General features: G+C 36.4%; 1 protein-coding gene across 1 annotated transcript in view; it reads left to right on the forward strand.

Annotated features, from left to right (window-relative positions):
* The window catches only part of CDH12 (cadherin 12), a 596,819-nt gene extending 580,649 nt beyond the window's left edge, over positions 1–16,170 (forward strand). Inside the window, exons 11-14 of the mRNA XM_071553154.1 lie at positions 4,725–4,846; positions 6,354–6,471; positions 11,605–11,856; positions 15,010–16,170. Of these exons, the coding sequence (XP_071409255.1) occupies positions 4,725–4,846; positions 6,354–6,471; positions 11,605–11,856; positions 15,010–15,506 (989 nt within the window). The 3' untranslated portion in view covers positions 15,507–16,170. The remainder of the gene's footprint in view (positions 1–4,724; positions 4,847–6,353; positions 6,472–11,604; positions 11,857–15,009) is intronic.
* The last annotated feature ends 667 nt before the right edge of the window (positions 16,171–16,837 follow it).

Genomic DNA, 16,837 nt, shown 5'->3' on the forward strand with positions numbered 1-16,837 from the left:
GGGAATCTCTCTCCAAAGAATGGCACAACTGACTCTTGGGAATATCTCAGAGGTGTACCCAGCATGAAGCAATATATAGCCTGCTGACATATTTAACACAAGACACCATAACTTTATTGTTGTCCCTGTTAAAGCCTCTGCCAAACCAGAGATAATTTTAAGCAGGAGGTGAATGATTATTCTGCAGACATGACAATGATAAGACAGACATGGAAGCAGATGAATGCAGAAGGTCCCTTACCCATTCATAGAAATAAAATTAGGCTTTTATATAGAACAAAATCATGAGCAGGGAGATGATATTTCAGACTCACATTGTTTGCCTTCATTTAACTTCCCAATTTGTCCATGCTTCTTTTAATTCCTGACTGTATTTCATCGTAGTTTGTTTGTATTTTTTTTTAATTCTTAAGAGTAAATGAACACCTTAGCAGCCTCCATGGTTGCTGTTTCTAAACATTTTTGATCCCACGGAATCTACGCAAACTAATAAATTAAGTATGGCTTGCATTTATTTCAAGCACAAGGGCCAATTCTCACCAAGAACTTATTCCTAAGCCTTCTTACCTTCCAAACATGCTGTCCACATGCAAATTGAAAAGAGTAGTCCCTCACTCTTACTAAATCCCAGCACATGTCCCCAAGACCACTGGTTGCTGCAGGCCAAACTGTGCCAAGAAACTGCTGTAAGAGCATAATGGCACAAAAGAATCACAGTCCAGTGATCTTAAAGTTCCCCCCTGTGCTTCCTAATTACTTGGCATGGTAATTTCATTTTACAAAAGAGGAAATAGATGAAACACGCGAGATCTTATCTCTGCTTTCCTGTCCTCAAGGCGTGAGTTAAGGGTTAAAATAAAGTAACTATAATTCTTCATGTTCAAACCGTCTTCCGAGCTCATCTAAGTCTAGGCCCAAATTTTGAGAGTGTTAAAGAAAGCTCAGCTTAAGTCCCAAAATGGAGTTAATCATCTGCATACCAACCATATCTGGGATTAAGGAATCACTAGTTCTCCTTGATAGTAAGTATCTACTTTCTCAGATATCTTGGAATTTCCCAAGTTCATTATTCAAAGAATTTTACATATTTTCTACTGCTGTAGTAGCCTTGAACTATAAAAATGTTGACAGATGATGATACTCAAGCAAACAAAAGAAAGCAGAGTGGTCACTGTTTTACAGAGAGGAAAAGTGAGGACAAATGAAATTAACTAATTAAGTTGATGAACTAAAGTTAATGAAGTTAGTTCATTTTCCTGTATCTTAAAGGCAGAATTGAAACATGACATCAGTTCCTCAATTCCTCGGCTAATTATTTAAGTATTTTGTCTTTTCATCTGTGTAATCTGGGTATAAAAGGCATAAGCAGATGTCTTTAGAGAGTCATTCACTCACTGACACCAGCATGTACCACATTTTTGTGTTCACAAGATGCAAAAAGATTTGTTTTTTGAGAGAAACGGCAAATAAAAAACCACATAGTACATGAAATGCTCCAAAAAGCAGAAAAATATAATTTATATGTTACTTCAGAAAAATATAAACTAAAACACTTCTTATAGAGACCAGCCTAGTAGAAATTATCAGAAGCAGCTAATATTTTTAAGTATATGATGCATAAATTTTAAATATGTTCATTGTTTTCATGAAAAGGCATTGTTATCATATTCCTAAAAGAAAATTAACTAACATCCATGGCTGTACTTGTGTCAACGCATTAATCTCTAATGTCTGTGAAGAAGGCCTCCTGAACCCCTGTTGCTCAGTGTTGTACCTTAAAATAAACACATAAAAACGAAAGAAAATCCTGAATTACTCCATGTGATTTCATGTGTCCTTTGCAGTGAGTAAGAAGGAAGCTTTAAGTTAGATTTTTCTGCCAATAACTGTGTGAACTATACCTGTTTAGGGATTTTCATATCTAAGAGGTCCTACTCTCTACTAAATAAAAAAAAAACAACAAACAAAAACCAAAAAAAAACCCCAAAAAAACCTTCTTAGTACTTTTTTATTTCCTATTGTGCTAAGGCACCAATTCGACTGTGAGCCAGTGATTTAGATTTCTTCTAGCTCTAAAGAATCAATGCCTAATTCCCAGCTGCTGGACATATCCCTTCATATGTAGTGCACAATGCCTTTCTCCACACAGACATTCTGCAAGTATAGATGATGCTGAATTGGAAGTGAATAAGGATTCAAAGATATATTATTAGATATGTTCACCATTAAATAGATGTCTCCATAGGAAGGAACTACAAATATTGTGTGGTCTGGGTAGTGGTATTTTGTTATCTTCTAGATTTCAAGCTGTGTTTATAGCATGGTCACTTTATCTACTAATTGTAAATGGGTAAAGCAAAGTTATTCTTGCAGATAGTCCTACATAACTAGAAAATCATTGGGAATACCCATTGGTTTTGACAGAACTCTCCTGAAAACTCTGCATTTAGTAGTTGTTAATAAGAAAGAGATGCAAGATTTCTACAGTGCCAATATGAGCAGACTGGGCTTTTTGCAGTGTCAGTTATAAACAAAAGAAATTCAAAAGTTTGTACAAACTGCAAGGCAAGCACCTAATGCAAATAATTTGAAGAATCCATTGAGAACCATGAGGATGATCAGAGATGTGGAGAACCTCTCCTATGAAGACAATCTGAGAGAGCTGGCCTGGTACAGCCTGGAGAAGAGAAGGCTTTGGGGTGACCTAATTGTGGCCTTCCAGTACCTGAAGGGAGCCTGCAAGAAAACTGAAGACGGACAAGTCACAAGGGCATGTAGGGATAGGAGAAGTGACAGGACAAGGGGCCATTGCTTCAAACTGAAAGAGGGTATATTTAGATTGGCTAGAAGGAAGACATTCCTTACTGTGAGAGCAGTGAGGCACTGAAACAGGTTGCTCAGAGAAGTTGTGGATGCCCCATCCCTGGAAGTGTTCAAGACCAGGCTGGATGGGGTTTTGAACAACCTGGTCTAATGGAAGATGTCACTGCATGTGGCACAGAGGTTGGAATTAGGTGATCTTTAAAGTTCCTTTCCACCCAGGCCATTCTGTGATTCTATGATTTATGGTGGAAGGTTAAAGAAAACTCTGCTTGTGCTTAAACATGACCCCATGCTGTTGTTCTTGATTGATAGCATAGTGTGCTGGTTTAAAGGCAAACCAGCAGGGGAAATGAACTCAACATGAGAGAGATTATAAGTCAGACCTAAAATTTAAGAATAATATTACAATAAAAACACTGACACAAAAGGGAAATTGCTTTCAACTCACAAAACCCCAGCAGTATAACCCAGTGTCCTGGGGCACAAACCCAAGGGGTTTGTTTGCCCTTGTGCTGAGACCCCTGTGGCTCCCCCAAGTCCAGAGCAAAAGGAAATGAAAAACCTGTTGGTGCAGGCGAGGGCTGTGGTCTGGGCGAGAGCGGGGATCTCCTCCTGTCGAGGTCCTGCTGCTCCTCTGGATCCGACGAGAAGTTACCAAAGTCTTCTTACCCACCACTTATGTACCCTCAGGGAGCACCCAGTCCCTCCCCCTGGGCAGGGACTCACACAATGGGTGATTAACTCTGGGAGCCAGGGGGTGTTGAACTGTTGATGGCCCATGAGCAGCTCCGCCCCCTCAGGCTGAGTGTGAAGGTGATAATGATCCCCTGGGCAGCTGCTGCTAATGGCCCATTGTCCTTGGGGAATGAATAGAGGAGGTAGAATACACAGCTTTGATCACCCCTACACAGTGTCAACTGGTCCCTCCTGCTCAACTAGGACACATAGATATCTTGAATAGTTAACTGTGTCTGCCATTCTTCTTAAATGCAAAAAAAAATTACTTATTCTTCTGACTTACTAGCTATACTGTTTTTCATGTATTTGCTATCTTGCAAGAGGTGTAAAAGAGAAAAGTAAAAATAATGTAAAGTGAATGTTGTCTGCTTTTTATTTAGTTTGTATCTCCTTTCTGTCAGGCACTGCATTTGCAAGTATTCTTGCTTATAAAATACATTTAGTGACTGATGAAGATTATCTGCATTGGAAGGACAATGAAAAGAAACATACTGTTTACTGTTGTTTGGCTTTTCTTTGGCACAAAAGTATTTGCTGCCTGCAAACACTTATGCAGACAGAAAAATACCTTTTGCCACATGGCAAAATGGTTTAACTATAAGTTGAATTCTAGTTGTTTCACTTCTAAATTTAGCACTGACTCTGTCTGGCTTCCAGCAAGATTTTGTTTCATGTATTTCTCTTTTGCCTTTCTCTGTCTTCTAAATTAGTATGCTCCACTTGCCTCCTTATTATCTTGAAGATATAAACAATGGCTAAGCAATAAATATTGATTTTCTGCAATAAATATTGATTTTCCGCATTCAGTTGTGGAAAACAGAATTAAGTTTTAATCACTGAAAGTGTTTTCCACAGACTACACAAAAAGTGATCTGTGAAAAGTTTGCATTTTTAATAACAGGTACAACCTTTTTTTTTTTTTTCATTTATGCTCTGATAAACATATTCATACTGATTGATTCCTTAACCCATGAAAAGTAATGGATCAGAGTCTGGTACAAAATGATAAGAAGTTTGCTTCTGTTTCTTTCCTAGTACAAATCAGAAAGAAATGGAAGTCAAGGGCTTTTGAGTCACAGAACTGGGATCAAAAGTTTATGACAGCTTATGTAGGCTGGTTGTGACAACAAACATAATGCTTTTCTCCTAAAAATTGTTTATAGGTAACCCAGTGTTAGCCAGCAAAGTCAACGTTATAATAAATGTCCTGGATGTCAATGAGTTTCCACCTGAAATTTCAGTTCCATATGAGACATCTGTATGTGAAAATGCCAAGCCAGGACAGGTATTTCAAATTTGTAATGCTTGCTATTTTGCTGTTTCTTTCCTTTTTATTTATAGCAGTATAAATTTCTGGGTTTGAAAATGACATCATGATTATAATTCTTTTACAAAGAAAATGTCTTTACAAAGAAAATGTGTTGGAAATACTTGTTGGAATTCTGTTTGTTGACCTTCGTGGTATGGTCTATTTCAGTCTATTTTTCCCCCCTAATTATATGGGATAGAGCCACCCTTTACTGTGCATTTAATAGCTATGAGAGGAGAAATAGTTATGAGAGGAGAAGCAATCCCTTTCTTAAAGACACTTAAGTATAAGGGTAAAACTACAGTGAATAAATGGGGAAAGATGAATTACATGCATTTCTGAGTGCTATTCATAGAAAAAGAACCCAGAGCCCTAAAGACAATCCTTCTGAAAAGTTGTTTTGATAAGAAGTTTGAAATATATACACAGTATGCAAAACCTATTTCAGGTTCAGTACATGAGCTTATACCAGGAGTGATGCTAGTGTTATTAGAGCTGGCCCCACATGCTTTTGGCATGTGCTCCATCTGCACAAAATTTATGCAACTAAACACAGTGCTTCAAAGCATCAAGACTCCCCAACACACATACCAACAGCTAACACTGTTTCCAAGAGAAGACTAACTTCAAATGTTTGAGAGTTACTGCCAGCTATGGAAGGAAAACATTCAGCCTGTCATATAATCTGACTTTTCTTTATATGCACATAATATGCAATCAGTCCATGTGATTTTTAATGCCTTTATTGCAGATATATCAATGACTTGATATGATTTTCCTATCTCATTTTCTTTTCCACATGTTTCAACTACAATGCAACCTAATTTAACCCCTATTTTATCAGATACTGTTAGTTTCCTTTTTAGGCACTAACAGTAGAAAAGGTAACCTGGTTCAGGATGGCTGAGACAAGCATTGAGATTCAAAATTATAGCTATTCAGATCTTTATTATATAAACAATGCCTTCCTTTTTAAAGGAGCACTAGGAATTCTACTATGAAATATTTAAACTGTGATATGCTTCCCTGAAATCTAATAGATAGGACTCTGGGCACAAAAGTTCCTTTATCCTAGATAGTGAAGACCTTTCAACCCTCTGTACTTCATTTCAAGCTGTAAAATTAGGGTGCAGCTTTCTGAAGTACACTACAACATGTACTGCTTGTCACAGCGATAGAAGTAGATAAAATGAAGCATAATCACTTGACTGAAAGCAATCACTAGTATTTTAATACAAACAACAAACATTATATAGCATTAATAAAAGGTAAATATTTCTGGTTACCTTCAGATAAGTCAAAGCAAGACCTTCTGAGACTATAGCATTCAGACTTCTTGCTACCACTGTCCAGCATATTATGGAATGAGAGTAAATCCAACGGGATTCCACTTTCAATTGTTTCATTTGGTTTTCAATTTACAGTCCTACAAAACTGCTTCTTTTAGAAGAGCAAACTGACCTAAGAATTAATCTGGTTTCAGGTGATACAGACCATCACTGCAGCAGACAAAGATTTGTCACCAGTTGGGCAAAGGTTTTCCTTCAAATTGTCATCTGAGGCTTCCAACAAACCCAATTTCACAGTCCATGACTACAGAAGTAAGTTGGTTACCACTCTCTCTCTTTCAGAGCAGCAGTCTGTGGGTATAATGACAAAAATTGTTACTTTGAATTACAGTTACTTTGAAATAGAGTTGTGTCTACAGACCTAATCTTTTTATTTGACATTTCTATTTGCTAAACTATATGGACATATATTAATATAAATTCAGGTCTTGCACCTTTTCTCATTTTTAGGGGACAGGAATTGTCAGAACACCAAAGGCTGAGATTTCCCTACAGGCCTCCAAAAACACTGCTACCTGTTTTATTTTCTTCCTTTTATCATTCAGTATCTCAGGAAGAATCCATATGCCAATGCAGGTATACCTTTAAACAAGGCACTATTACTGTCTTGTTTAAATACTATGACTTTGCTAACCATTTTCCAAGTACCCAGATATTGTGCTTTCTTGAGGATGCTTAGTCCTGCAGAAGGATAAGATCTAAATATGGACAGTGCAGCTGCAATATAACAACTGGCAACACTCTTGATAATTTTTAGATTTTTATAGTTGACATCCCTGATTTTTCTTCCAATTTTTTGTCATAAATGAATATCTTTTTAAAAATATTATTATTATTTTTATTATTATTATTATTACTGTTATTATTATTGTAATTATTGTTATCATTTATTATTATTATTATTATTATTATTATTATTATTATTATTATTATTATTATTATTATTATTATTATTATTATCTTGAATGCATTTGATAGATTGCAAAGAGAAAATCAAGACAAAAATTGGATCTCATTTTCTAGTGTAAACATCAAGGATGCAGTCTTGTGAACAGACATAGATAAAACACAGTAAAATGTAGCAAATTTTTAGCACTAACTACTTCAATCAAATAAGGAAACAAAGTAGTTTTTGAGCTGTTAGGTGATCTTTAAATAATATTGATAAACATTTTATTAAAAAGGGTTTATATTACTCTTCAAGGAAAGAACACCTAAAACCATCCTAAAAAGTTCAGTAGCATTCCTTTGCATATTCAATTGTGAAGGTTATAAGTATTACTATTAAAAACTATATCATTCTTCTTTTTTATAAATTTAATAATTATATAAATTAATGTTTTCAATTTAAATTTGAGATGGTGTTGAGTATGATGTAGAGCTTCCTTTCTTGAGAATTAAATGTTGTGTGTGTGTGTGGCTCGGCTTCGCGAACGAAGATTTGGGCAGGGCTGTCCCCACGTGGGTGCCCTTCCAGCCTGTGCAGTGGATTTTAGGTGAGGCTCAGTGTGCCCAGAACTGGCCCCACCGTTTCAGTCCTGAGGTTCATCTGCCACGGCCGAGCGAGCTTGGACAGTGCCAGTGAAGTCCTCAGGACTAGAACCTCCAGCACCCGGCATTTCCCAGGAGGTCTCCCATCCAAGTACTAATCCGGGGCTGACCCTGCTGAGCTTCCGAGATCTGCCGGGATCGGATGTCAGGGAGGCATTTAACTGCCTCTGAGAATTAAATAATCCAATCCCTCAAATGTGCTAAAAATTAATAATACACGTCATGAAAAAAAAAATGCAGAGGCCATGTTTTTTAGCCTTTTAAAAGTCTTTTAAGTCTATGGCCCACATTATTTTTGAAGGCATGCATTTTTGACAATGTTAAGTGATACAAAATAAAACCAACAGAATAATCATAACTTAATCCTGAAGAAAGTTCAGGCAGAAATAAATTTGAAAAAATAAACCATGCTTATTTTCTCTTTATGCATAGCTCTCCTGTGAAGCTGATAAGATGCAAATGGTTTATTCCCATACTTAATAACAACTTTTATCTTAGTGTGCCATAAATAGTTAAAAAAAAATTAACAGATGAGCAAAGAGTTTCACTTAAGGATTTGTAGAGCATATAATTTAATGGTACTAATTCATAGTATTGCAGATGTGAGTAATAGTGTCTTATAAAACCAAAACTATGTAGATCAGGATTTTATCACAGGCCATTCAAACAGGTTTCTTGAGACAGACAGCTCAACGAATATGAAAGACAACCTTGCAATGGATTCAAGTTCCTTTCTGTTCTTGAAAGATTAGATCTTTTCTCTGGAAGTACTTAATCTAAACAGCTTGGTTTTAACAGGCACTAGTATTTGAAAATGTTGTGGCATTTTAATATCTAAATACAGTTATGCAAAGACAGATGTAAATGCTTTACATCTGTGTCTCATTGGACTTAAAATTTTTGGATAATGCTCAAGTTTTTCCCCTTAATGCCACACTGAAGTTTCTGTTAGTTTTTGACCCTGCTTCACTGATGGTGGTTTTCCTTCAAAAACTCAGCATGATGAACCCAGCTAATGATTATAATTAAAAAGTAGTTTTAGAACATTAATACTATGTATTTCTAAATACCTTTGATATTTTGGTCAAGATTTCCTTAAAGTAAGAGCTTGAATTTACTTTTTTTTTTGTTTCTCTTGGTTTCCTAAAATAACTTAATTTCATCAAGATTTTTTTTTCGAAATAATTTTAAAGCAAATTTGAAATTTAAAGCAATTTTTTGCTTTCAATAGAAGTCTTCAAAGTCCTCTCTAGTCATTCTAACAGATGTAATTAGTCAAAAGAATCTTTAAACTTAAAATGTCTATGCAGTAATTACAACTTTTGTAAAGTGTGTTTAGTATATGAGATTGGTAAGGGAATTGATCAAATATTTTTAGATAATTAAATGTTCCTGTTTAAACGAGTGCTAATGACATTGTATTGACTTTGGAAGTCAGCTATCTGTTAATCAAGTTTCACAACTGTAGTAAAAAAGTGAAATATTCTCGTTAAAAAATGGAATTAAAAACCACTGAGGTATAGACTCTTAAAAATATTTCTTAACACTTCCAAAAAGAAGAAGAATGAAGTACACTTTTTGTTACAATATAAGGGGGGGGGGGAAGCTTTTGTGCAATATTTTCCAATCATAAAACCGGTTTTTTCATGATTGATGGTTCACAGAACTATTCAAAGGAATCTGTCCAATCAGAAATTCTGTTTTGCAACATCTTTTGCCTTTTGTTTGCCAGAAAGGTAGAGGAATGTCTGCTCTGTGCACAGTGTAGAGGTATAATGGCACAACCTTATTATAACACAACCTACAGAAACCTTTTAAAAACAAATACAATTATCTTTTAAGTGAGCAATTTTGTTAGCACCTCGCCAGTACTTTGTGAAAGATATCTTTACATTTTTTGAGGAAACACTCTTGTTCCCTTCTATGCTACACTTAATGCTTTTACAAGTAAAGGTGGCATTTAACATTTTTGAATACATCAAAAAGCCCAAACCCCAGAGCTATTTTACACCACTAAAAATGATGGGTGGTCTGATACTTCAGCAGGTGTAATAATGTTGTGATGCACTCGAGAATAGACCTTTCCAGGTCCCATAATTCAAGATATACTTTAATGAGAACTAGAACAGGACAGAGGCTCGAAGTTGCCATTCAGCAGCACTGGGACCAATCCATCATGTTAATAGAAGTGAGGCCCTGGCAGAGCTGGAGTGCTTCCACCTTGACTGCACACCTTTCTCTTTCTGCTTTTCTGGCCTCATCCTGCTCTCTAGAGGGCAACTTCCTTGTGGAGTACACTCTGTTGCTCATGTAAGAGAGAATTTCCTTCTCACCAGACTGTCACACACATCCTAAAAATGAATGTATTACCAATGGACTGAAGAACCAGAAGCTATCTCAGCTTCTCTAGGCTATTCTGTGTATAGTTCAGACTCATGCCTGTGTCCTTATTTTCAAAACAACTTCGAGCAATTGAAATGGGTCATGGAAGACCAACAAAAATTGTTCAAAGTTAAGGACTTAAGAGCTTGATCTGATTGACTCTTCTCAAAGGAGAATGGCAAGTCATTTAGTTGCATTGGAACTTTTATTAAAGTGATCTTCAATGTTGCAATAGGAAGAAAAAAAAAAGAATTGAAATAATTCTAATAATAGAAACATGAAAAAATAATAAATAAGATTAAACTGAATGTCTTCAAATTAGTTCTAAAACTTTTCATACAGTGTAAATATTAATCATAGAGAGAAAGAACAAGCTGAAGAGGGAAGTTGGCTTGATTCAAACAATTTTGAGCCATTTTTCCTTTTCAAAACTAAGTGTAACTGAAATTGACCTGTCCATATTTGAGTATAATAAAAAGGAGATATCTGAAGCATTTTGTTAGTCAGGCACCTTTTCAATGGTGTCTAATCATAACATATTTGATTCTGGATATTTAGGATTCCTTCATATTGTCCTTAATCAAAACTCTACACAAGTATTTGAGTATGTAATTCAAAGCTCTTAATCCTTTTACCTAGTGATAAAACTTCAAGGGGTGAAAGTCATCATAGACAGCAAGTGATGTCTTCTAAAAATATAATAAGAGGAATATGGGTGAGATGGCAAAATGGTAACTGCTGCAGGCTACCTTCATTCAGAACTGGCATCTAATTAATTCCCTGTTAATTTGATTTTGCTTTTGCTTTCAGTGTAATTCTTTTATCTATACATCATTTCCTTCCTGCTCTGTTTGATTCAGGACAGGCAGCAATGACTAAATACCTGCTAGGCAGAAATTACAATACATAACTTCTAGGAGTTGACTAACTGATGGAAACTTTACTGAATTTGAAGTATTCTGTTAATTTCTCCAGCTATTTTTAATGGGACAGGAAAGCTAAAGCAATTGCATATTGTCCAGGTATAATATTTTGAGGTTTTAAGGTAAATTAATTAATTGATAGAGACATGATTCTAAATCCATGTGCAAACAAAGTCCTTTGGACCACAGTCTTGGAATGTAAGGAGACAAGGAGAAAAGAAAAACTGAAAAGACTTTCTAACCTTATACCTGTGATGTTTTGGAGTTTTCTTAAATTACTATTGTCTTCTTTGAAATTTCAGCTATTAACAGGTTTACAAGAAAAGGAATATTGTTTAATGCTCTGCCAGAAATAACTGTACCAGTCAGAATACAATACCTTCTGTAATGAGAAAGCAAGGCAATTACATAATGCATGTCATTCACTGAGTTTCAAATATGAAATGCCTATTACTAAATGTTATACAAGCTGCAATATGAATTTAAGTACACAATAAAAATCTGGTGATGACTGTGACATGTTTTACAGACAACACAGCTGGGATTGAAACGAGGAGAAATGGCTACAGCAGAAGGCAGCAAGAGCTATATTTTCTTCCAGTAGTAATAGAAGACAGCAGTTACCCCATCCAGAGCAGCACAAACACATTGACTATCCGTGTTTGCAGATGTGATTCTGATTTTACCATCCAGTCCTGCAATGTGGAAGCAATTTTCTTACCAGTTGGCCTCAGCACAGGAGCACTGATTGCAATCTTATTGTGTATTGTTATACTTCTAGGTTAGTTCCATGAAACCGTGTGGTGTGCATTACTGTGATTATTCATTAGTTTCACCTAGTCTTTAAGAAAAGCCATTGAAAATGTGTGGCAATTTATTTCTAGAAAAAAATATCTCAAAGCACTGACCATGACCATGAATCTGCCAATACATACAGTATTTCTTATAGCATGAAGAGAACCAATTTTCACTGGAACCCAAACCACAATATTTTATCTTAAATAGTTTTAAATATTTTCTTGAAAAATTAAAATGTTTAGAATATTACTAAAAGTAGGGACGTCCTACCAACAGTAATAGCAGTAAGAACTTATTAAGAGCCTTTATTTAATTCCATATGCCAACTTGAGCAAAAGGAGAATGAAGAAATAGGAAAGAAAATCATTATAATGTAGACTGACTGGCTATATCCATGTAGAACTTCATAGGATGATTCTTATTTCAGACAGGCATGTATCTCATAAGATGGCATTATTATTTGATTTACCTTATATTTAAATTCTGCCTTATTTACAGCTTGTTCTCAGCAGTCAATAGTTGGGTGCATCCGACTTACAATGTAGCCTTAATGAATCAATAACAAAATAAAACCAATTTAATATCTTGCACAGGCATAATGTGGGCTGCAAAAAACCAGCAAAACAAATAACTTAGTTCAGCTTTTTTAAAGCAAGCAGAGTGCTGTCTCCTTTATCACAAGTCCAAGGATGGGTACCTCACAGCTTCTCTGGGTAGCATGTTCCACTGCTTGACATTCTGACAATACAGAAGGTTCTCTTCTTACATTTTAATGGAATTTCCTTAATTTCAGCTTGTGCTCACTGGCTCTTCTCCTGTCACTGGTCACCACTCACAGAAGCCTGGCTCCATCTTTACTTCCATCCATCAGATATTTATAGAAATTGATAGGATACCCCTGAGCCTTCTTTTCTCCAGAATGAACTGACCTGGCTCTCTTAGGCTCTCCTTGTATGGCAAATGTTCTAATTCCTTTCATGATCTTTGTGGCTTGTTCCAGGATTTCAGCTCAGCCAGACCCACTACATGGCTTTACACCGGACTCACTCCAGGGAGTCACTGTCTCTCTTGTAATGAGGAGACCAGAACTGGACCCAAAACTCCAAGTGTGCATGACCAGAGCTGAGAAAAGGGGAGTGATCATCTCCCTAGACCTGCTAACATCTTTTGTCCTAATGCAGTCCTAAATGTTGTTGCTCTTTGCAATACGGGCACATTGATTGCTCAGGATGAACATGTTTTCCACTAGTTCCATAAGGCCTTGTCTATCAAGCTGCTTTCTGGTCAGTCAGTCAACAACATTTACAGTATGCAGTTACTCCTCTCCATGTGAGTGACTTGGAATTTCCATTTGTTTAACATCAGAGCTCCTTTTGGCTCTTTCCTCCAGCCTGGTAAGATCTCTTTGAATGGTGGTACAACTGCTCTTTTTTATCACCTTGCTGAGGGTGCACTCCATCCCATGATCCAGGTCATTTATGAAGATGTTAAAAATAGTCCCAGTATCAAATCCTTGGATACATCTTTAATGACCAGCCTGCATCTGATTTTTGAAATGCTGATCACAATCTTTGCAGTATGGCAGTTTTGCCAGCTTTGCAATCCACCTCACTGTCTGCTTGTCTAGTCCACACTTTCTCAGGTTTTCTGAGGAGTTTGTTATGGGAGATAGCATCAAAAGCTTTACTAAAGTTAGGATAAAATTAATGCACTTGTCTCCCCTCATCCACCAGTCATCTTATTGTAGAAGGCTGTCAAGTGAGTTAAGCATAATTTCACCTTCAGAAATTCATGTTTGCTAGTCTTGTTCTCCTTCTCAGCTTCTGAAATTACTTTCTCCATCAGTTGCCTCAGAATCAATGTGAGGCTGACTGGCCTGTAGTTCCCTAGCTCATTCTTCTTGCACTTTTTGAAGACAGGAGTGACACTTGCTTCAGTCCTCAGAAACTTCCCCCAGTCCCCATGATCTTTCAAAGCCGTCTTCCTCACCATTCATGTGTATATCCCATCAGGTCCCATGTACTTATGTGTTCCATTTGGTTCCCTAACCTGATCTTCTTCCACCAAGGATAAGTCTTACTTTTTCCAGACCTACCCTCAGGGACCTAGAATTACTGGTGGACAACTTTACCTATAAAGACAGAGAGAAAGAAAATATTGAGTAGGTTGTTTTTTCCCATGTAATTTGTCAGCAGTTCCTCTACCCCATTCAGCCCCATTCTTTTTTTTTTCTTTTTTTTTTTAATGTCTTGTACAAACTATTCTTATTGCCCTTCATTTCACTCATGAGACAGCACCAGCTGGGCTTTGTCTTTGCTAACCACATTCTTGCATGTTCAGACTGCGGCTGTATATTCCTCCTGGCTCGCCTGTCTGTTTGTAGCTCTTAGATGCCTCTTTTTTTATCACTGAGTCTAGTCAAGAGCTTCTTATTCATCAATGCAGGCCTCCTGCTGCCTTTGCTTGACTTTCTGCTCCTCAGGCTGGACCATTGTTGAGTTTGGAGGAAGTGATACTTAAAAATCAACCGGGCCTCCTGGACTCTTCTTCTCTCAAGACCTTATAAAATGTAATTTTTTGAAGCAGATCCCTGAAGAGACCAAAGAGTACTATATAAAAAGCTAAAGTAGGATGTTTTTCCTGCATTTCAAAAATTCCAAATGTAAAATTATTACAATTATTTTTATTCAAAATTCCAAATTATGTTTTTAGCTGTATAGGTTTGGGGAGTTGTTTTTTTGTTTGTTGTGGGGTTTTTTTTCCCTTCTCTTCAATGTGGAAATTTAGGAGTTTTTTATCTATTTTGCTGTGTAAGACATTTTAAAAAATCCCATCTCCGTCTCTATGAACTAACAAGCTGAAGTCCTGTCCAATTGTATTTGTTTGCAAAGAGGGCCAATGGGAAAAAAATATTTGTTACATCCTCTAGCAGTACTGCAAGCACTTAGGAAAGTTAGACTCATACATCAAACACAAATGACTTTTCATTGGCTAGAGCACTGCTAAGTGCTGCTCTTTAGTAAAGAGAAAAGTCCCTTTGATTGCTTGCAGCTTTCAAAGGAAGATATAATGATATGTCATCAGAGTACCAAATTATTTCTGTGCATGTCTTAACTGCGCTTGTCTCTCGTTACAGTCATTGTGGTACTGTATGTAGCACTACGGAGGCAGAAGAAAAAGGACACCCTGATGACCTCTAAAGAAGACATCAGAGATAATGTTATCCATTATGATGATGAAGGAGGTGGAGAAGAGGACACCCAGGCTTTTGACATAGGTGCCCTGAGAAATCCCAAAGTGATTGAAGATAATAAAATACGCAGGGACATAAAACCAGACACCTTGCGTTTTCCGCGCCACAGACAACCAGCGGAAGATAATACAGACATAAGAGATTTCATTAATCAAAGGCTGCAGGAAAATGATGTAGATCCATCTGCACCCCCATATGACTCCTTGGCAACCTATGCTTATGAGGGAAATGGATCTGTTGCAGAGTCTCTCAGCTCTATAGACTCCCTTACTACAGAGGCAGATCAGGATTATGACTATCTAAGTGACTGGGGACCTCGCTTTAAGATCTTGGCAGACATGTTTGGAGAAGAAAATTATAGCCCTGACAAAGTCACTTAAGTCCAACTACAACAGTGAAAATAAAAAGTAAACCAACAACAAATTTAAAAGATAAACCTAAGCTTTATATAGGACACGATTCCTTTGAATATAAAAGACAGCAAGTGTTTCCAGCAAGTTACTACATTTATCATACTGTCAGTTTTGGTTTGATATGCAAACGAATGATAAAAACACAGGTTTTTGTTGTTGTTATTTTGTTACTCTGGAATTACACTGAGACAAGCTCAGGCCTACAAGGTGCAGTTTACTGACCTGACTTAGAAAGAAGATAGCTTTCTGGCATCATGGTGGAAGAGTGGTAGCTTTTTCGTAATTCCACTAAAGTGCCTATTGAAACTTTTATCATTTAAGTGGTAAAAAGTCTGCTGTGATGGTGTTACAAAGCTGAGATGGACATGAACTTTAAGACAAGAAGCAATAGCAACATGCTGACTTCTTTTAGACAAAAAATGGATCACTTCCTGGAGTATATCTAATGACTAAAACTAACGGGGGTGGGGGTGCTGTGTACATTGTGTTTGGGGACTATGTTTGTTGGGTTTTTTAAAAGAAAATGCTATGTCAAGACATCATTTTTCTTCTTCCAAAGTTTCACTGAAAATTTAAATTTAAAATGCTCCTTCTCACTCTGAAGATGTAAAACCCAAATTAAAAGGAAAAGATCTTAGCATACATCAATGAATATTTAAAATGTTCATGGAAATATTACATTTTTCCAAAATAATAAAAATATGAAAGCAGCTATTCCTTTATGTGAAGGAAATTTCCCTTTGTTCCCCCTCTTCTTTTGAAATGACACTATCATTAGAATGTTAAAATGAAGAGGGTTTTAGAGTATTACTGTATTTTTAGTACCAAGGCACCTTTTCCTTTGTAAGTATGACTAAAGAGGTACCTGAAAAGAACTCCACATCACTTTTATTTGCAAGCAGATTCTTCCTCTGTAGGGACTATATGCATATGTATTATAGACACAGTTATTTTTCCACTGATCATCTGCTAGAATTTAGCATATGACTGTATTTCACTACACACCCACAGGAAATGTTTTAGAAAGCCTTTTGAGCTTGTACACTTTATTAATTTTGTTCTTGACAAAATTTAAACAGAGGCAGAATAAAAATATAAAACAGTATGTTTGTTCACTCTTTATGTACATGCCCATGCATAAATGTAGCTGTGTAGATGACAAAAGTTCAGGTATGCACAAGGCATTATGCCTTGGAAGACATCTTGCAAAACTGTTTCACATGACTTTTTTTCTGGTGATCTAAGGCATAGACATTTTTTAAGACAGTGGTTTATGTCTCCCAAAGGGCATCTATCCT

Source organism: Pithys albifrons, chromosome 4 (assembly GCF_047495875.1).
Source record: "Pithys albifrons albifrons isolate INPA30051 chromosome 4, PitAlb_v1, whole genome shotgun sequence".
In the NCBI taxonomy this organism is placed as follows: Eukaryota; Metazoa; Chordata; class Aves; order Passeriformes; family Thamnophilidae; genus Pithys; species Pithys albifrons.